Source organism: Glandiceps talaboti, chromosome 16, assembly GCF_964340395.1.
Source record: "Glandiceps talaboti chromosome 16, keGlaTala1.1, whole genome shotgun sequence".
NCBI lineage: Eukaryota > Metazoa > Hemichordata > Enteropneusta > Spengelidae > Glandiceps > Glandiceps talaboti.
This window is the reverse complement of record NC_135564.1, coordinates 12,253,283-12,276,675: the sequence shown is the minus strand read 5'-3', so window position 1 is coordinate 12,276,675 and position 23,393 is coordinate 12,253,283. Positions and strand designations below refer to the sequence as shown.

The window sequence follows — 23,393 nt, the reverse complement described above, 5'->3', positions numbered from 1 at the left end:
TGAACTTTATTTAGTATTGGATATTATTATATAGCATATTATGAATAATCTGAATAAAGAAGGCCAAGATTTTGCAATTTTAAGCAGAATAAATCTGAACTGAAGTGAACCTAAAACTACATGTATCAACTTGGGTGTTTCTGTAAACAATTCTGATATTTTGTGTAATGGCTTCTGTTGTGTCTACAAGTGAAAGGTGAAAAATGTTGCTTAATAGAAATTTCAAATGTTGTTCCAAATTCAGAAATGTGTTATTAAAATTTTAAAAATTGTGTCCAAACTTCTTGTAAAACCTCACTGAAGTGTGAGTTTTTGAAAATTCAAGCTGTTTTTGTACTTATTTACTGTTTGATAAAAAGTTAACCATACTTTTTGTATGTCCCATCTCACAGAATTAACATGAATAGCACCCTCTCATTTTTGTTTAAAGTTATGAGTAAATGTGAACAAGAAGTATACTGATATTGCAGTTCACAGCTATGAAAAAGTTCGAGTACAATGAATTTAAAGAAGGTTGGAATTATCAACAATTTCAATTTTCAAACAGTATGAAGAATAAATATCTACATTTTAAGTCTTAAAATAGTTTGTTTTACTGACAAGCAGCAATCTGTACACATATCAAAGAAGTATTACTAAATTCTTTCAAGCAATCATCCATATAAGTATCACAGTAATTGCAATAAATCCATGCCATTTAAATTCAAAAACAATGTGTAAGAACACGCCATATTCTGGTTATCCACTTTGCAGACTTTTTCAGAGAAGTGTCACAAGGAGGCACCCCATATGAGGAAACGTCAAGGCTAAAATCACAAAGTTTAAAACAACTCTGTGACTTCCTAAGAATTTTGTCACCAGAAACAAATTTAGCAGAATGTTTTCACTGGTTAAGAATGTGACCAACATTGTGTGTGAAACACTGGGAAATGATGATCTTTTGAAAACAATGTTCCTCATTTCTGGTCCAATAGTTACTGTCAAACAGCACTCCTAGTGGCCAAACTATACAATCTTTTGTTTTTCTAGTAACTGGAATGTGGCGTATTGCTGTCAGCCGTATGCCAATGTATAATATACAAAGAATTGCATCAAATTATTTGTCATATATACATAATGATGTATCTTACTGCTTATGTAAAATAAAGTGGTTATTGCTTTGAACAAGAAATATTAGTCTTAGACAAAGAGCTAAGTAAGTAAGAATAGATGAAGTTTTAAACCCATTTCATGGTTAATAAATGCTACTCTAAAATAAATATGGATTATGAGGAGTAATTCTAAAGGATTCAAACTATTAAGTACCGTATATATGGATCAGTAATGTAAATATATATTACTGTAAAATTTTTGTAAATGTGATCATGGTAGTATATAACCTGATACTTTTTACCCCTCGTTGCTATGTCTCATTTTATTGTGTAAACTTATGCAGCACTTCTTTTTCCCCATAAACTTGAACTTATTGTTATCAGAGATGATGGGCAAACCATAATGTTGTATTCCTTCTCATGGATTATTTTTAGATTGTCTGACAACAGTAAATTGCGCATAGTCAAGTTTATGACATAATATTTGTGATAAATCCAATATGGCCGCTACTGAAGGCAGTGTTGCTTCGAACACCAATCGACCGAAAGCAAAAGTCAGTGTTGGGAGATTGTTTCTGACAACACTGCATGGAAGCAGAAATTGTACACAAATTGCAGCTGGTATTCATGTCCATGCTGTGATTAAATATGCAATCACAGAGGGACCGTAATGCGATCAAATTGTGAGTTTACAAGATGTTTTTTCATCTCCATCTCCATATTAATATTTAGTTGCAATTATTGCATGCAACTTCTTCCTATCTCGATGAGTTGTAATATTTTTTTTTTCAAGAACCCATCAGAATATACATCTGGAATAAACAAGAAAATGAATATAAATGATTAATCATATACATAAGTATCATAATGGAGCGGTTGTTCAAATGATAATAAGAATGTTGGTTTTCGTGTATATAATGCTTTCTCACTCTGTGCTCAAAAAACTTTACAATAATTACCCCTTGCACAGATCTATAGTGGCACAATGGCCTTTTACTGGCTTAACTCCCTAGGGAGCATACAGTCCATTGCAGACTCTATAAGCGCATAGGATTAAAGTATTCACATTGTAACCTCTATCCTACCAGGTCCCCATTTATACAGCTGGGTTGACTGAAGCACAATCATGGTTTAAATCTTGCCCAAGGACTTTAGCCATTCAGAAGCAAATGGCAGTGATGGGGCTTGAACCTGCATCCTGCAGTTTCAAAGCTGCAGCCACTCTAACGATTCATTACTCCACATTGCATACTGGGGTACCAATGTCATTGTTACAAAGAGATGACTGATCGTAAGCCTACCAGTTTCTCTATCATGTGTTATTGGCTAAAAGTGTTTGGTTTGCTAGAACAGTATTTTGTGTTGAGAATTGCTCCCAGTGCTTTTCTTTTTATGCAGACATATACACACATATTTCTACAGAAATCCATTCAGGTTTGGGATTACATAACATGTCTAAAAATAAAAGATTATCAATTTCCTTGTATACAGCTGATGGATCCCGAGATTTATTTTATATTTCCCAAGAACAAGCTAAAGCTTTCACATGGCAAAGTTTGGAGAGATTTTAAGAACTGTTATTTTCATGGAAATTGGTCCCAAGGAGCATTATATCTTAATCAATCACTACACACACTGAGCAAGAGTTTGTCAGCAACATTCACAGTGACCAACCTTTCAGTCTAGATTGGTATGGTCCATTATACCTGTAGGGATTATTATGGTTCTTGTTCCCTGATCACTGATAATGATATGATTGGTCAACCCCAAAAGCAACAATAACAGACTAATATTATATATAAGGGATTTTTAAAGTGATAGTACTTGATAACGGCGTAACCCACACCTGTGTTATGATGAAGTTCATCACTAGACACAAAGACTTACCATATTTGTGTTAATTATTCAAGTGATCACCAATCTTCAGGTTCCTGTTCCTGTTCGTAAATAGACCGTATTTTGGGAATACGGAAGGGTTGTGTGGGTGCCATTGCAGCAGCACTTTCAAGATCTGGCCTGAACGTGTGTTCACTCATTGTTACAGATCCATCCTGGAATAGTCAGAAATATCCAAAAATTATTTACACAATAGGAATTATTAAACACAATAGTGACAGTTATGAAACATGTAAATCACGTGTACACATGTAGAATTTTCATCAGCAATTGCTGACAACATGTTTCTTTCTTTGCTCAAATATTTTGTTAAACAGTTTTTTTTTCTGTGTAAGGTATTTTCAAGCTTGAGTTCCACCTGTCTTGTCAATTAAATATTTTTCTAATTTTCAATTAAAGCTCTATTTGTGTATAAATCGATGCTGTCTGATCGAGTGTCACATACGGACTATGTCATCCAGTAATCTTAGAGTGTATCTTAGGTTTTTTTTCCATCAGTTACATGTAGTTACTTAACTTTTATTATTCTTCAAGGGAAAACATGCTTTGCAAGAAAAAAGATACATACACACAGAAAGATACATAAACAACATTAAACAAATGTACAAAGACATTGAAAACTCAGTAGAAGAGTATATAAAAACAGACCCACACTTCCTTTATACTTCTTACATTCTCTCTGGTTAAGTATTGGCTGCATCCTGAGGAAAGCATCTCAAAATACTGAGCTAATGCATGGAAAGGGTCATTGGTAATTTTTGTAGCTTAATTTACTGAATGCTCTATTTCCAGTATGCCTGTAGGATTATTATTTTGAAACTCACCTCATCCCAATCATTAAATTCATCATCATCATGTTCAGTTTGTGGTTGTGTCAGTCTAGTTTCTGGTACCCTAGTAACTGGTGCCTTTATACTAGCTCTCATATGGGTCTGAAAAATATAAACATTTATCAGTATATCATATAAAGCTGCACTAGACACTTCAAAGCAATCCATTGTAAAAATGCTTTTAAAGTAGTTTTGCATAAGGTACAAATGACAGTAATAACACAACATAGGGAGATAATTTCACTCATTACAGAATCAAGCCATTAGCTAAGGAAGTGGGGTTTCTTATCTTTCTTATCACTGAATAATGTTTGTTGGCAATATTTACAAATGTGATAAAGCACTATTACATAACACATCAGGCAAAGCTATAACACATCAGGCAAAGCTAAGCTCAATGTCATATCAGTTGTACTGACGTGACATTGCAAATAGCTTTACAGATGCAAACAATTTTTATGACACCTCACTTGCTTGCTCACCAAGTGGGGGGGGGGGGGGAGTTGCACTTGAACTGCTAATGCAAAGAATCCGTCATGACAGTTTTTTGGTGTTTGGTAAAATCTTATACATAAACAGCTGTTTAATTTGTAGATTACATTTGATGTAAATACTTTTTAAAATGTTCACATAGGAAAGTTAAATTCACAGATCTCTGAGAAATCTAAAATTTCATTTTAAAATTTGATTGTGGATATTTTCATATATGTGGGTATATAGTAAAACATACAAGATCCATTAATTAATTTTGCTGATCGGCTTGCAGACAAAGTCATCTTGACTTAGACTGTAAGATATGTGATGTTGCTGTGCTCTCACTGGCCTGTGAAAGGAGTTGACCGATGTGTGAGGATGCCCCATCACCACATACCTTACCTTGACTGTGAAAGATCTGACTTAGTATATACAAGATGAGGATCATAATTGAAGTTTTGAACTCCCCCTCAAAAGCAAAGAGTATTACTTACACTTAACGGGTGTGCAGCATGTAAGACTTGTGCGATGTGTTCCATTCGTCTTTCATCCTCTGAAGTCAGTGTATGCCAGGACGCTATGGATAACCTGCCATCATCATCAAATGAACGACTGAAATCATCGTCTCCTCTACCCAATATATCGATATCAGAAGGTCCTTGGAAATAGTCATTTTGGAGTACATTATTTCCAAGATAGTGTGAGATATTGTATTGTTCATTGTTTCCTTTTCTTTTCCTCCTGTTTTTAACAATAGCTATCATTATGATGATTATGATGGCTACCACAACCATACCAGACACAACGCCCATGACGATAATAAGGGTGTTATCTGAAATAGGAGTAAAAAAGTGTATTGTAATGAGTGATTTATTACTCAAAAGTTTACCTGACCACTTGACTAAAAACAAACAACTGTATTTTGTTGGTGTCTGAGTACTCATATATATATGCCTCTTACCATAGCAGTCGGTGTTTGAAACTGTACATTGCCTGACTAAGTTTTGAATCAAACAGTGTCCGTTTTTCCCACTAGTACTTCAGCTTTCTCCTTTGGCACTGAGGTGCTGCTCAGTGGTGACAATTTAATAAATACTAGTGCATTCATTTGGACCAATAAGGATTATAGTATTGCAAACAGATTAGTGCTACCAGTAACTGTATGCAAATTTTCTAGGTTAATATGGGAAATTAGTTCATGTTATGATCTGAAGTGTTAATACTAAGAAATCATTGTGTCAATGTAATAATTTACCAAGTATGTTTTTTTCAATTGGGTCTCCTTGCAAAATGAGGTACATTTAGATGTTATTCCCCAATATTTTTCTTTGTTCAGCCAAGGAATATATGAGTGACCTAAGGGGCCTTTGTCACTACGAGTCGCTACACAAGTAGTGACAAGCCTTAGGTCACTCTTATTTTCCAGCTGAATGAAGAAAAATATTGGAGAATAATATAATGGCAGTGGCAGTTATGTCAAAGAAAAATCATAGAAAGTAATGGCAATTTTAAACATTTTGACTCATATTTCGAACACAGTAGAACCAGTGATGTAGACATGGGTTGTCATGACATAGACTCATGTTATCGTGATGTAAAACGACCAGAGTATTTTGTATTCCATATTTTTTGTTCTAAATAACTCATGCTTGGTATAATTAACAAATTGTGCTTACTGAAGACTTTGGATTATTCTCTTGAACATGAATCTTACCTGGTGGATCATCCGCTACTGGTTCCTCAACTACTTCCTTCTCACACATTCTTCCTGGTAATACATCTTCATATGGATCTATGTATTCATCTTCACATTTACAGGTAAATTTGCCATCTTCTTCTTCATCACATTCAGCATACTTATGACAGTCGTTATAGTCAGGATGCTCACAAGCTTTGAAGTCTGTTAATTAAACGGTCAGAACATAATCCAATATTATAATTATCATATCATAATTGTCAAAATTCAAAACTTCATAATTTTTTATAAATCAAGATACAACCATAGGAGTGCAAAAGTAACAAGTAAAATAGTCCTTATCAATAAGTATATTGTCTTTGATGTTTTGAATAACAATTCTTTGACTAAAGGCATAGGCAAGACGTCGATACCTGTGTACTGAAAAATAAAGTTCAAATAAACAGTAAAATATACATAGAAACCCAAACATGTGCCCTGGAAGATAGAATGGGTGTAGTTAGGTGATAGGGGGTGACATAATTAATTTATTCACTCCACTGGGTTTATAGTGTTCCTAGGCATAAAATAATTTCCTCCTCTTTCAAAGATTTGAAAGATACAAGTTGTCATAGTTTTCCTATCATGTGAAATACTGGTACACCACATGGCAGTATACATGTAGCATAAATATAAATAATAATAGGTAAACAAGTACACTCAGGATCCATTCTGTGATAACTTAGAAAAGCCAAGCCAATGGAGTTGAAGCACAACTAATTATATTTATAATCCATTTACGATAATATGAATCAATTCACTGACTTTTCTGTTTCAGACCGGAAATCACATTTTTGTTTTTTCAAATTCAGTTGGCAACGATCAGATCCTCTTGCCTTTAAGTTAATATATTATAATAATGTTGGTTTTTATATAGCATGCTTTACAATTATTACCCCTGGCAAGGACCTATACTAGTACAATGGACCTTAATTTATACTTCAAGTCGCTCCAATGCAGCTCTAAATGGATAAGATTAAAGCATTCATACTGGAACTTCTATCCTATCAGGTTCCCCAATTATACAGCTGAGTGGACTGAGGCACAATCATGATTCAAATCTTCCGCAAGGACTTTAGCCATTCAGAAACAAACAGCAGGTTTTAACCCACAACACGGTGACTCCAAGCCAGTCACTTCAACCATTAGCCATTTGACCATCAAGACATGACAGTTAAATAAATAAGACATTATATTCTCACATTTATGCATCATCTGGTTACAAGTGAGAGCTTATGAATTATGACCAAAACTCTTATTTTCACAGTCACCTAATCTGACTGTATACATGACAAGGATCAGATTATCTGTTTTGGTTAAGCTGTAATTTAGACCCTAAGAACATCCCAACTACACATGAAACTAATCTGCTCATTAACTTCTGACTTTTGAAAACTACTTTGCATATCACACTGCGCAGAGACATGTCAATTTCTTTCTTTTTGTAGTCAAACAATCTCATTATCCATGAATACTTTTCTAACAAACCTGACAATGATATTTATACATAGTGAGCACAATTTCAAGTTGATATTATATGTACATGTACAATGAAGAAAGATGAGAAAAATGTTTTGTTTTGTTTTTTTCAGAATAGCGTGGCAAGAAATGATGTGTCACATGAATTACATACCTTTATAGCTAACTGACTTTTCAATTAATGTCAAAACTGATCGCCCTTTGTTAAGGTCCCCTTCTGCATCCAATTCATCGGTCAGTATGTCAGCAAGTACATCATGATCTATGTCTGCATCATTGTCAAATATCAAAACATATTCAGCAATAACACTACCAGGACTGAAACCAAGTACTTGTGTAGTCTGGTAGTTCTCTCTGGTCCTTATATCATATCCATATACTGCATTCATCTAGAAAGAGAACCCAAAGATAGCAACAATTAGTCAGCAGATAATTCTCAAATGAAAAAAACAACTTGATCCCCATCGTACAGTACAGTACAGTACAGTACAGTACAGTACAGTACAGTGCATGTACAGTACAGTGCAGTACAGTACTGTACAGTGTGATACAGTACAATGTGATACAATACAATGCAATGCAATGCAATACAATTACAATACAATACAATACAATACAATGCAATTTTTGGATTTTTCACAGTTTGTTGAATTGACATATAATTGCCTCATCACATGCAATGAATTAATGCTCGCTGAATTGCATAATCTCACTTGGCCTTGACACTCACCGCTAGTATTATTTCTCGTTCCAGTGATTTATAGTTGTCAGATTCCGAGTCATTGTATCTATCTCTGTAGTAACTAGGTGCAGTACTATCTATCTCCACGATGTAAAACAGACCTTCAGTCAGCTTTGCAGCTGTAAAAGAAATGAGTGATTACTTCTTCATGTATGTGTACATAATTATCACAAAAAATCTATTTTCCGAATCAAAATCAAATGAACTTATTTTATTCATGTAAATAGTAGTAACTTTTTTGAGAAGTTGTAACACTATTTGAGTAAAATTCCTAACAAGATTTTAAACTATTAAAAAACAAGAATACACAATTGTTCATTTATAAAGAAATAACTAAAAATGTATTAATTTGATCTTTATATTGAGAAGCCGAAAGTGGAAAAAAAACTTGGCTAGGAAATAATAATTTGTATATTTATGATACATGCCTGTATAACCTTTCATGCAATCTTTACTTTCATTTACATTTAAAAAAAACCAAATTATTTTGAGTTCACTGTGTGAATAATTGTTATAATACCACATTGCCTCTGACAAACGATCAGACTGAGTGTCACCTGGCTTGTGTGTGAACGTAGGTGTACATGTGAAAATAAAAGATGGGGATGCAATTATATAATGAATATTATATTATAGCATTACCAATTCCAGTGAATTTTGTGACGTCATCGCTGTACATTATTACTGATAATGTACTCCATTATTGGGCATCGCGGCCCCGGAACGAGCATAACAATACAAGCTTATGTCCGTAAGGCAATAAAGGTGTGGGTATTTAAGGACAGGGAAATTATGGGGTAAACACCATAAGAATTTTTTTGAATGTTGCGCTACACACGCATGTTATCAAATATATTCATATATGATCAGTTGATTGTACCCACTGTCAGTGTTACTGAGTTACTTGGCTGTGTCGGGACGTTTCGTCGTACATGGCATATATGTACTACATGGAGATGAGATTTGTTCTGTTTCTTCATACGACTAGGTATTTTTTCGAAATATATGTTGTTACTTATGATTGTCATTTCTACTGTTTAAAAATACAACGCATTCATGAAACAAATTTGTGTTCACAGCAGTTCATTGAAGTGTATATGTGTGTGTACGTATACGTACATGTGTCGCTATGATTAGTATTCAGGTTCCGGGCCAAAACATGGCGGACGATGTTCAGCGCTGTGTATATTAAAATTATTATACGTTGTTTTGCGTTTCTCGGTCTACAAATTCACTGGAATTGGCAAAACTATAAAATAATAACAATAATGTACGCCCTCCAAGTCCATAATGGACTCAAGCAAACTTTGCACTCCATAATGGGCTCGGCTCTCGCCTCGCCCATTATATGTCGTTCAAAGTTTGCTTTCGTCCATTATGGGCTGGGAGGACGTACATTATTGTTTAATTATACCATGCACAACCAAGTTAATTATTGTCTTTGAACAGAAAATATGGATTATACACCCTTGTCGTTTTACATCACAACAACCTGTGTCTATGTCATTGCTTCTGTGGTTCTGTCGTGAGTCAAAACATTTTAAATCACCATTATTTTTTCCAATTTTTCATGAATTATACTTGAGGAGGTATAATTATATTATTCCCCCAAAATTTTCTTCATTCAGCCGGAAAATACTCCTGACCTAAGGGTTTGTCTCTATTCATCTTGACTCTTAGCGACAAAGCCCCTTGGGTCACTCATAATTTCCATGGCTGAACGAAGCAAAATATTGGGCAATATATCAAGTATCACCAGAAAAGGAGCTGGTATTAGCAGGATATAGAGCTTCCAGGAGCTCATTTACTTCATTGTATCCTTTACTTACCTTTACAGGATAGATCATTTCCAGATGATTCCTCATAGTATCCAGGTCGACATTCACAATTATATGTACCAGGTCGATTGGTACACTTAGTTGTTGTAATATCACCACAAATGGATTCTGTTAGACACTCATCAATATCTAAGTCAGAAAAATAGAAATGCTAAGTACATGTTCTTTTTTCATACCGTGATTAAGTTTATGTGTACAATGAATAACAATCATCAAAAACACACTCATAATCAGTCATTTAAACCTCAGAAACAACATTAGTGGACACTGTATTTATCTTCATGAAAGTAGATATTTAAAAACTTTAGTCTCTATGCTAAACAATGAGACAGCCATGTAACCTTAGCCTTGTATCATGTGTTTTGTAAATTATTCTTCCATGGATTCAAATTAGAATTTAAGTTGTGTTTGTTTGTGTGCATGCATGCGTGTGTGTGCATGTGTATATCATGTGTTTTTTTTTATAAATTATTCTTCCATGGATTCAAATTAGGATTTACGCTGTGTGTGTGTGTGTGTATAATATTAACATGAAAATGTTACGTACTACATAGAAGTAAATGAATTATGGTGTTTTATATTCAATCTATGTTCCACAATTACAAATGATTAAACAGTACCTACCAATACATTCACCAGACAGTCCAGTGCCATTAGTAGTAAAACCAGATAGACAGGTACAATCATACAAATCATTCCCTTTATGACTACATGTAGCGTATATATCACAATCATGGGTGTTATCTAAGCAGTGGTTGATACCTGACAATGATAGAATAGTGAATATTTCAATTAGAAGGGTGAGAAACATTGCATGCAATTCTTTTATCTTTAATATGCTGCAATGAGTAGACTATAAGATACGTCCTGTCACTCTGCCCCCACCACCCTCCTCTCTGAGAGGGGTTGACTAATGTGTGAGGCCACGCATGTACCCATCATGGCATACCTTACAGACTACTGCAATTGATGAGTTAATATCACCTGAACAAGTTGTAGGAAGCATGTAAATTTCTTGAATTTACCATGTACATGCCATGGTAATATTTCCTAAGCATGTGGTAGTAACACTTGTACATTTCTAGGATTTACCATGTTAATATTTGCTAAGCATGTGGTAATAACCTTGTACATTTCTAGGATTAACCATGTACATGTTATAGTTAGCATGTGGAACATTCAGAAATAAGCATGCCAGCAATACACATGCTATGAAATGCTTATTTTTACTAAAATAAGCATGTGACATGCTTCCCACATGTTTATGAACTGTTTAATAAGCAGTTCAGTTTTGTAAGGGTAATCAAAACAAGTACAACTGCCAAGATGAGACTAAGACAAACTGAAGCTATTGCAAACAGGGAAAGTAAACATATGAATTGGATTAATATCTCTTGGCACAGTATGTTGGAACAGCAGAGACTTGTATTACACACCATGGTTTGATAAGAACAGTTTTGTATGGCCTCTGTATGTGTACATGAAATGCCAGTGAACTTGAAATTTGTTTGTGAACCTGCATTACTATATGTAAAGTGGCCATAAAACTGTTCTTATCAAATGATGAAATGTAATACAAGTCTCTGTACTTCCAACATGCTGTGCAAAGTGTTATTAATCCAATTCAGTTGTTTACTTGCCCTGTTTGTAATATGTTCTGTTTGTCCACGGTCTGATGTCGGCGGTTGTATCATCCAATCTTCTCAATGATAATTGTTTCATTTCGTCAACCCTCTTGTTCTAGTTTGACCCTCTAGTATGAGGTAAAATACTATAATTGTAGGTACAGAGAATTCAACATGCTGGTTCCGTACAGCTTTTCTGAACAACTTTTGAAAATGCTTGCAGCAACTAGACCGTAAACCAACATGTCCTATCTGCTGTTTGATAAATCACCAAACACATACTTGTTATTGTACAATCTGTACCTTGAACTACATGTACATGAACGTGGTTCTGCTCTAAGTCTAAGAGTGAAATGAAGATCTTAGACCTTTCTAATCATTCATCTGAAGCCACTATTTACTTTTATTCAGGACCATAGAGTATTACTTTGTACAGGATTTTGACACTTATACATGTTCACAAATATTTCGATGGAGCTGTTACCAGTTCCAAGCATTCCATGACAACCCATACAACACCATGTACAGTATTCTGTATGCACTTAAGTTAAAGGATTTTGCATGTGCCACTGAGTGATGCATTGGTAACTGTCACTTGACTCTACTCTAAATTTATTGGGTCTGTGTTTGCTGGTGTATATAGATTATTCATAGTTCTATGAAACCACTCAAAATTAAAGAAGTGCAGCTGAAAACTATGTCTTTCCATCATTTTATGATGAAAATATTCTTCCAAATGTAATACAGAAAAAACAAACCGAAGAAAACCATGTAATTCATGTCATCTCACACAACACAGCTTGAAACTGGAAAACTGACTACTGATTGATGGATTGTCAACAACCATAGATGAAGGATATAGAATTGAAATTTCTGATATCCTCTATTTACAATATCACAAAGATGATCAGCATGCTCATATAGGTATCAGTAACACTCATCTTCACTTCCCAGTACCTAACGGAGAGGAAAGGAGTTTACATCGAAGCCTCCCCCCTTGTGGTCAGAAGATGAGTAACACTGTGATTCCTAAAAATACATGCAGCTCAAAAAGCATAGGGCGTAAAGAGACCAATATAACTTACTTGGTGCATCAGCTGTAATGGTATCTGAGTAAACAACATACTTGTGTTTACCAAGCACACCAGTATCTGGTGTAGCTTCTTTGAAAGCATCAATAACGTCGTCAATTTCTAAACCTGAATCAGGGTTGGTGTTGACATAGAAAACAGTGAGGACTTCACCAGAAGTATAGTTTTGAAATTGTAGTACTATACTATCTATGTAATCATCAGCTATGCTACTTTTACTGAATGTGTCATCAAACTGAAAAAAAAACGGAAAATGATGTAATTAGGTCAAAATGGAAAAATACTACCCGTACGTCACAGTCATCATTTAATGTCAATATTCAGCCAGCAATATGTCATAAAACTTTTAAAAAAATATTTTTCATCAAGAATAAGTGAAATTTAACAGTTGCAATTTTCTATATCTTAATATGCAAATTCCAGTAATCATGTTCTCTGTGTACTTTTGAAAATTCTGTTAAAATTTGCTGATTGAAACTTACAAGTTGGGCATGTTTTCAAGGAAAAAAGTGTGGCATACCGAGAAAATTACACCGTAAAACAATACTGCAGGCCTGGGACTCAAGAAATCACCATGTGATTTGCTATTTCCATTCACTATACATTGTATATGGCATTCATTACCCAAAAAGTCAATAAAAAAAGTGAATCTTTGACATTAAAATACAAATTAGTATCCAATTTGGTTATATAAACTTACATCTTCCTGGATTTGTACTTTATTTTCATGATAAGCTATGTTAGATGGATCACTAAGTTCTTCATTGTATGTCCAACTAATTGCACCAGCACCTCCCTTGAACACCAAAGTGGAATTAAATGTCAATGCCTCTGAAAGTACAAAAATATACGTATGGGTTGAAAATCCATTAATTACATTTTTTTTTTTTTTTTTGCCTGCATTACATCAAAGTACAAAACAGTGTGCAATGTATTTAGGGGAAGTGTGTGTGTGTGTGTGTGTGTGGGGGGGGGGGGGGGGGTATACAAACTTATAAAGGCTATAGTATAATGTATATTACAGCGACCAAAAACTTCCATCAGCTGTGTAGATCAAGTGACTTACCCAGGTTATAATGTGCAGTCAAGCATTTCAAACTTTTTTAGCATTGAGCTTTCAATCTGTGTAGGTTGAAGATCCTTATTAGAATAGTTATACAGTTGACCACTAGGTGGCAGTATGATCAGCAGGGTACTAATCATATCACCACCTGTAGTGGTCAGCTGATATTCCCCAATATTTAGGAAAACTACATGTGACATAATAATTGAGTGTGACTCTGAGTCATGTACTGAATCAGATGTAGTTGGGTACTATGCTAGTCACAAGCCTTTATTTCACATCAAGTATTTTCAAGTCGAATAAAAAGATAAATATTGGGAAATATTATAACAATACCTCAACACGTGACTGAAATTTATGAAAAATCAGAGAAAAAATATTATGATTTTATTATCATTTTAAACATTTTTACATATTTCAAGTACACCAGAACCAATGACATAGTCGTGTGTCATGTCATTACATGGAGCGACCGGGGTACTACTTGGCATGCATTAATATACAAGACAGTCAAATAAATTTCACTTACCTTTGCATGTCCCATTTATCATTACATGGTTAGTAATACATTCACATGTATAGTTACCAGGTTGATTCAAACAACGTGTGTCAGTGTCTGCAGGACATGGGTTGCTGATACACTCATTGATATCTGTTGAAATGAAAACGCAAGGTATTTTCATCTGTGGATAGTATAAACTGGGAGCATTATGATGTAAAATTAACATTAATTTTTTGAGATAAAAATCTCAGCACCCGAATATCAGCTCTCAAATGTGATCATGATTTCCATCGGTTACTGTACTATATACGGATACCCCTAATTAGTAATTAACATATTTTATACAATGTCTAATTACTGGTATTTTAACAATTTTCAGTGAACACGTTGGTTGTATCGATCATCTTTTAAAAATAATACATGTACTCCAGTTACAGCTAGTGTAGTTTTAACTGTAACAATCATAATCTCATTCTTGATTGAGATTTGCAGAAAGATCTAAGCTTTCATGCAGTGTGGTCATATTGGTAATATTAAGAATCAGGTGATGACATATTTATTTATTCATTATATTTATTTATCTATTCATTTATTTATTTGTGTATTCATTTATTTATTAATTAATTAATTTATTCATTATATATATTTATTCATTTATTTGTTTATTTATTTATTTATTTATTTATTTATTTATTTATAAACAGCAATGCATCCATTATATGGGTTTTCATGCAATTGCAAAATATAACAAATACAAATACAGATTTTTATTTGACAGATACTAAATTATGCAACAATATTGAACACCGAGAGGAGAGGGAGAATGCAGAAGACACTGATTGATGAACTATTACATGTACACGTAGTTACAGTTGTCTAGAAAGTGAACATTTTCATAGCGTATCACTGTGTATATAGCCATAGTTAATGTTGAGTCACAATTGCTTACCTGTACAATCTATACCATTATCAGACTTAGTGTAACCATTTTTACATCCACACATATAGGAACCATAAGTATTTATACAGAGACCTCCTTCTGGATCACAACTATCAATTCCATAGTCACATTCATCAATATCTGATGGAAAATGTTGAAGAATGAAAATCACATTAACTACATGTATCTACCATATGAAGGGTAAACACCATACAACAACAAAATTGTTATTTTTTTACAAGTTCAAAACATAGACTTACTGTAATTTGATATTTAGCTTGAAGCAAATATGTTTCGCCAAAAATAACCAGATATTTTTTACTTTCATATTAGACTTATTGGACAGACATATGCACTTTTATTTTTAAGTTCTTGAAGTAACCTGTATACTGATCAGTGATCAAGCAACACTGTTTAAATGCTTAGTTATAATGCCAATGGTAGACAAAGTGTTACCATGACAATTTCAACTGTGGTGCCATGTTAGTCTTTTAACTATCACAACACACAGCAATTACAATGAACTCTAAGTCTTGCTCACATTTTGGTATAACAATGTTTGAGAATGTACATCTGGGTTAAAAGTTCTTTTGTTAGGAATATATAGTAAGTTTACAATTATTGAGTGAAAAGACATGATACAAAACTGGGGAATACATGGACGATTCTAAGGTTTCAAATACGTTTTGATAACTTAAGGCTTATAGATTATTTTCAAAATATTGTACTTTATCTTGATAAAAATACAATGTATGCAAAATATTTGTCAACCCTGAACTTAAAGTCACTGTATCTGTTCAAGGAAATTAAAATGGAAATCAGATCATTACAGCATTAAGAGCGAAGAGTGACTTACAAAATTAAAAATAGTTGAGAGATCGAAGCAACTTGTGATCTACAAACAGAACAAATACCTACCAATGCATTGGCGACCCTTTAGTATTTGTGGATCCTTGTCTTCAAATCCTTGATTACATGTACAAGTGTATGAACCTTGAGTGTTATTACAAGTAGCTCGTAGTTCATGACATGTATTCTCACCTTCACATTCATTGATGTCTAGTAAATAAAACAAAAAATGTGATTGCAGGGTGATGAAATCAATACTGGTGGAATTTACAGCAAGGAAAATTCAGTTTCTGGTTTCCTTAGAAACAACACATACCATACTCTGTCATAATTTACTCTTGTCAGTGTATGACTACATATACCAAAGAATAATATATTTCTGAATAAGTGTTTACAATACGACAGATAATACTGCAGCCTTCAAGATTCAGCACTAGAGATGAATTTCAGTGTATTCCCAGCTACCCTATGGGTATGTGTGTATATGCACAGATATATAACAACCAATGACCACAGTTTTAATTCAGGGTAAATATTACAGGTATTTAGAAGAAATGAAAATTACATCTTATTAGAGATTGGAACATAATCCATCATCAGTGAATGCCATGAGACCTTAAGTTTAAAGTCTTTCGATGAAGAGGATGTAAGTGCAGCCTTAGAAACGATGGTATCTATAGAAATATAAGTTTTTATTTCAAAATAGTACTATAATGAACAATATGATATTACAACATCTACCTGTACAATTCTTTGTTGCATCTCCTTCATAACCACTTTTACATTGGCAATAATATGATCCTGGTGTATTGATACAGTCTGCATTCTGTGACCCTGTACAGTTATTTGGAGTTTCAACGCATTCGTCAATGTCAGTACAGTAAAATCCATCACCACGGTAACCATCAATACATGTACATTGATATGAACCCTCTAGGTCAGTACAGACTGCAGTGTCTTCTTCACAGTCATGGATACCTTCAGAACATTCATCAATATCTAAAAGAAAACAACAGGCATGAGGACAAAATTGCTTAATAGCTACTAGCCTCCGAGAAAACAATATATGTTACATTGATATGAGTGTTTTGGCATGCACTTGGAAAAAACCTTATGGTTGAATATGCCAATTTCAGTTACCCCAAATTTGAACCAAATTTTTCAGGTTGAACTATCATGCAGTCATTTTTCAAAGTACATGTATATGTCAAAAGGAGGTGTCCCATATTGTAATGTAATTTGAGGGCAAACATGGCTGTACAAGAAGCAGCCAACAAACTGTATCTAAAACAACTACTAGTACTTTGAGTTCCTGAAAAGTACTAGATTTGAAACAAAGGATGAGTTTAACTGGTTGAGAATGCCATCAATTTGTGCTGTGAAACACTGAAAATTTAATGATTTTTTCCAAGACAGCTATAAGAAACTACTATGACACCCACTTGACGTAAAAGCTGCCTTCAAATAGCACTTCTAGTAAGCAAAAATTAACTCTCTATCATTTGTCTACCTTATACCAGAATATTGTGTTTCATTTAATTATGACTGCAAATTATTAATCATGGTCATTATAATATTACATATTACATATTATGTACTTATTACTTGCACTGTTGCGTTCACATACTCAGTGGTATTGGCACTGCAGTGCAATACTGAAAACATTATATTGCATACCTGCATGCAAATAATATGTAAATGAGGGTGCAATCGTTCCTTGCACACAGAATTTATGATCACACAATGTGATTATTACAGATTGACATCTGGTCTTTTGGATATTTACATGCAATACTAGCAGAACCCAATACCACGTGAGAGTCAGTGCGCCTACTCAGGAGTATTATGTGTTTTCTGCTGCACTTGTGACATTCGCTGTGCTTGTGAAAGTAACACTGAGAGAACACTGCAAGCACTTGACATGAGCATGCAAATATACCAAGTCATCCACACTTGCACTCATGTGTCATGGGGTTCTGTCATAGTATTCACTCTTTGGCAATCTGACTTCCATGTATCCCTTCACAAATTCTTGTATTGACAACTTACTTGTACAACTAAATCCATCACCTCGATATCCAGACTGACAAGTACAGAGATAGGATCCTTCAGTATTCTTACAGTCAGCTCTAGTATGACAACTAGCTTCATCAGTCCTACACTCATCAATATCTGGTGAAAAAAACAGATTTTGACAATTATACAAAATGTCATAAATCCAGTCATCAGAATAAACAAGTGAAAAGTTATTTAATTTAGTAAAATCAATAATTAATGTTCATGTGATAAATTAAAAGTGTGAAGAGTTTCTAACATTGATCTGGGTATCTCAGTTTTTCACTTGCATTATGCCATTCTGTGTGTGTATGTTTATGTCATGATAGTTGAATGGGTCAATTGGCTACCTTAGAATCTGTAATTCAAAGCCCCACCTTCATATTTTTTATGGGTCGGCATTGATTTGATTCACAAAGACTTGTTCAAAACAGAAACCACATTAAAGACATATATGGGTAGATAAACAGTAATTAATTAAGTTTTGTGGAAAGTTAATTTTTGTTCAGAAAAATGGCTCTACTTCAACTTATGATTTGCCATAGAGAGGATAAAGATCAAAATTAATATATATCACAATTTCTATCCAGTGAACATGTTGGGAAGTGGGGTGGGGGTGACTTCGGTCTGGTCATGGCATTTCCACCCTTCAGTCTTGGGGACCATACTTCACCTCCAACTGGCATCACTCTGCCTCAAACAGACTCAACCCGGCCTCAACTTACACCATGTTTCATATTCATCCCTTCTCTGCCATTGACCAAATCAGTATAGTGCCCTTTGCCCAAAGTGTTTACTGCTTTATTTGGTGTGTCTTTTTTATGTGTAGTTATTTTTGCATTACTTATTTTGTTTATGTTGTATTAATGTTTTTATTTTTCTCCATATTAGACATGTGTACTGTATTTGGATGTGTGCATCAAACTACAGTAATGGATTTACAGTGGTCAGTGTTTTCGCTAAGGTTATGGGAATCCGGTAACAGAAAGGGAGAAAGGGGAAAAATGGTAGTGTTTCCCCATGGACTCTACCGGTATGGTAATTTTGTTTGGAAACCCAGGTAAAATGACATGGGAACCCTGGTAGATTTTACCTACTTAAATACCACCATTATCAAAAACACTGATTGGTGATAATTTCAAATACCTGGTACAATATGACATACATACCTATACAATTCCATCCATCTCCAGTATAACCTTCATTACAAGTACATCTGTATGATCCCTCTGTGTCAGTGCAGGTTGCATTTTTGGCACAATTATGACTTCCTGATTTACACTCATCAATATCTACACACAAAAATATCAGGAACAAATTAATCACATTGAAATCATATTACTGTCACCTTTTGCATAATATATCTATTATAACATAAATACAATAAATTAAATGTATTACAGTTGAAAGGCAGGTTTCAGCTAAGTAAGATACAAAACTAAAACTTAATATTATATATAACATGTTGATTGGTGTAATTACATTCACAATAGAGTAATTGAAGTTCTTCTCAAGTTGTAGCTTACTCAACCTCATTAACTTTTAACACTACACAAAAAAGTCATGTATCTTGATAACATGGTGAATATATTCAATTTCCAAACAACCAAAGCACAAGTTTCATCCACACACCTAATTGTTTAAACTAGTAAAATCATATTAAACAATTAGTTTGTATAGTAAGCTGAAAGCTACCTCTACCTTTCTGCCAACCCCATGGTTGATCCTGTGAAATGAGCTTGTCAAATAATCAAATGCCATTATTACCTGATACTATTCCTTTTGTTAGTAGTGGATATAGTTTTACACTTAGTTGTCAGATTATTTATTTTTCTCCTTTAATTCCTTCATTTAATCTAGGACATGTATTCTATTATTAATATGTTGATGTTCTACTTGAACTTCACATACATGTTTGCATCATGCTAGTCTTGAAGGTATGCCATGACAGGGAGGGCGCCCTCACACATCGGTCAACCCTTTTCATGTCTGCATCAAACTGTGATATAGCAGGCCAGTGAGGGTGGCGTGACACCGTAACAATGTATGTTAATACAGTTTTGTTTAAAAAGAGTCAAAAACATGCTACAACACATTTTTAGCAATTACTGAATGAGTATGTACTGATACTCTGAGTAATTCCTTTGACAAATATCAAACATTTCACTTACTTTCACATGAGACAATTGATTGGTCAAGTAAAGTACTGTCATAACCAGCATTACAGGTACACTCATAGGATCCATAGTAATTGTCACATTTAGAATTCTCAGGACATGCATCAGGTATTTGTGTACATTCATTCATATCTGAAATGAATCAAAGACAATCAATACGCCATGGTATACAATTTCTACAGTTGAATTCTAATATTAAAAATATTACAATTACCTTACAAATGGGATGATCAATTCATTTATATCCAGTTATACATAGAAGGTACCAAAGCAGAACAATCAAGTTTTTTGTGACATATTAGTCACTTGAAACTGTACTGAACAAAACAGGATTTTCACATATGGAGACATTTTAATTTCAATGTTTATTTTGAGATAATATCGGAACTATTGGTCAGATTTCCAATATGGAAACAGCACCGGTTAATTATTTCAAGTTTTGGGAGTACAACTTCTGATATTTTTTTAGTTAGTTGATTTGAGACAGCTCCCATGTAAAATTATCTACAAAGTGTACACATCGTCAACATTCCATGCCTCATTGTCATAGTGGGAATTCTACATTGTCAGCATCTCAAGGAGGAAGTCAATCCACACTGAGTAAAATTGAGTAAAAAATCATTACTCTTCACAAAATGTATATCTATTAGTTTGGTATTTATTAAACTTCATTCACAAAATGTCATTGAAAATCACAAAGTGAACTTGAACTTGAATTTTTATGTTTTCTCAAAAGAGACACCAATATTGTGCATGAATGATTACTCTTACTATACTCATTATAATAACTGAAAAGTCAAATTTGAAAATATATTTTAGACATGTTTCTTTAAAACGTACCGTCACAAGTAAATCCATCTCCTACAAACCCTTCTGCACAGTCACATTGATATGAACCTGGTATATTGGTACAATTGGCATACTTATGGCAAGCATTTGAAATACCATCTGCACATTCATCTATGTCTGTAAAATTCAAGTTTATGACAAAAATTAACCACATTGGTTTGATGTTATGAACAAAACGTCACATGGCTCTCAAGGTCTAGCATAATGTAAGTCTTATGGTCACTAATAGTACAAAGACTTTTTTGTTTGATGTCCTAATGTACAATGTAGCTATAACTGTGCTTTATTTTTGTCTTAAAATCGATCAAAAATAAGTGAAAATTTGTGAGTCCTAGCTTAGGTCTACACTAGTTGAGAATGATAACTGCATGCAGATCTGGGAGTTTGTGAGTAGAAATTTCCATTTAGTATATCTGTAAACCCAGAGTCCAAGAACATACATGCATGCTCACATACCTTCACACGTTATACCATTTTTTTCATATCCTGCTTTACAGTTGCACTCATAATCACCAGGTAGATTAGTACATGTTTCCAACTCCATACAGTCATTGGCTGAGCCATCACTACACTCATTAATATCTGTAAACAAATCATTAGATTCAGTATTAACCCTTAGATAAGAAATATCATGTACATGTATTCAGACAAAAGTTCTCTACTACTTTTGATTGAGAAACAGAGTCTGACATGTTTCAATCAAATAAACTGGATCTGACAGAATGATCTAAATTTGCTGGAGGTGGTGTTTAAACTGGAGGACTGGTATAAAAAAGTCAAGATTTCACAACACCTCCACCAAATTTGGATTATTCTGTCAGATTCAGTTACACATTGAACATCAAAGGACAATTATAATAAGTACCCTGTCTGTTTTTCATTCAAAAGTGGATGTTACCAAGTGATTTGTTCGAAATATGTCTGTCAATTGAGGAGGTCTTCCATGTAATACCAAAATGTTGATCAGAATTAAAGTGTTTTTATTTGATGAAAGAATGAAATTTATTTCACCAGATAACAAAAATATTGACACTTTCAAAGAAACACATGATACAAATGTACAAAATGAATACAAAAGAAATACAGTCAATTGTTATCTGATGTGGAGTATGGAAATAGTCAAGTGGAACTATTATAGTCTTTTCCATGGCCTGTAAATTTCTCTGCACTTCAAATCGATAATGGCATGCAATGAACTTTCAGAAGAAAAGTATATATAACAAAAGTACTCAGCCTACATGCAAACACACACACACACACACACGCACACAAATATATGCATACACTCTATGTACATAATTCAATAATGTAAAGTTTATCCATCTACTTGAGCCTGAAGCTTGGTTTTTATTTACCAAATCGATAAGTCTGATGATTGAAATAATCAGATTTCTTTTATTTGTGTAGTATTACCGCTGTTCAAAATATGATCAATATTTCAAAATTAATACAAAGTATACTATAAAGATTTACATAAAATTCAGAATGGATAGAACTACTTCTTATGCAAATTTTATAATTATGCAATTACCTTGACAAGTCCTCTGGTCATCTGCAAGTTCATACCCAGATTTACATGTACAGTTATAACCTGGTACTGTGTTTGTACAGTTACTGTTCATGCCACACTGGTGACTTCCATCATCACATTCATCAATGTCTGAAATAATAATGACAATTTTTTTTGACAATTCTTGCATTAACAGAAAATTGGATCTAAAGTAATGAAGTACTGTTATAAGAAGTCCTAAAAAAGTTTTAATAAGCAAATACCAACAACCAATTACCATAAACAATATTTTGGATATAAAATGCCTTAGAAAAGAACACTGAGGTGTAACTATAGTCAAAGATTCAATGTTGTTCCACTCATTTCCTCCTAAGAGAGAGAGAGAGAGAGAGAGAGAGAGAGAGAGAGAGAGAGAGAGAGAGAGAGAGAGAGAGAGAGAGAGAGAGAGAGAGAGAGAGAGAGAGAGAGAGAGAGAGAGAAAGAGAGAGAGAGAGATATTAACCTACCTTCACAATCCGTATCACTACCCTCTTCAAACTGATAACCAGAATTACAGGTACATGTCTCTTCAGTCACATTGACATAGCATAAACCATTAATACAAGTTGTAGTTGAACAATCAACAATGGCTGTTATGAAGTAGAATA

General features: G+C 33.9%; 1 protein-coding gene across 1 annotated transcript in view; it reads right to left on the bottom strand.

Annotated features, from left to right (window-relative positions):
• Positions 1 to 3,004: 3,004 nt before the first annotated feature.
• The window catches only part of LOC144447117 (uncharacterized), a 95,366-nt gene continuing 74,977 nt past the window's right edge, over positions 3,005 to 23,393 (bottom strand). Inside the window, exons 39-58 of the mRNA XM_078137023.1 lie at positions 23,253 to 23,375; positions 22,768 to 22,896; positions 21,693 to 21,818; positions 21,228 to 21,353; positions 20,382 to 20,519; positions 19,380 to 19,505; positions 18,205 to 18,327; positions 16,897 to 17,154; positions 16,225 to 16,365; positions 15,316 to 15,447; positions 14,394 to 14,516; positions 13,502 to 13,632; positions 12,796 to 13,036; positions 10,077 to 10,214; positions 8,236 to 8,366; positions 7,660 to 7,894; positions 6,006 to 6,191; positions 4,786 to 5,123; positions 3,812 to 3,919; positions 3,005 to 3,142 (exon numbers count right to left, since the gene is read on the bottom strand). Coding sequence (XP_077993149.1) covers positions 3,005 to 3,142; positions 3,812 to 3,919; positions 4,786 to 5,123; positions 6,006 to 6,191; positions 7,660 to 7,894; positions 8,236 to 8,366; positions 10,077 to 10,214; positions 12,796 to 13,036; positions 13,502 to 13,632; positions 14,394 to 14,516; positions 15,316 to 15,447; positions 16,225 to 16,365; positions 16,897 to 17,154; positions 18,205 to 18,327; positions 19,380 to 19,505; positions 20,382 to 20,519; positions 21,228 to 21,353; positions 21,693 to 21,818; positions 22,768 to 22,896; positions 23,253 to 23,375 — 3,191 coding nt within the window. The remainder of the gene's footprint in view (positions 3,143 to 3,811; positions 3,920 to 4,785; positions 5,124 to 6,005; positions 6,192 to 7,659; positions 7,895 to 8,235; positions 8,367 to 10,076; positions 10,215 to 12,795; positions 13,037 to 13,501; positions 13,633 to 14,393; positions 14,517 to 15,315; positions 15,448 to 16,224; positions 16,366 to 16,896; positions 17,155 to 18,204; positions 18,328 to 19,379; positions 19,506 to 20,381; positions 20,520 to 21,227; positions 21,354 to 21,692; positions 21,819 to 22,767; positions 22,897 to 23,252; positions 23,376 to 23,393) is intronic.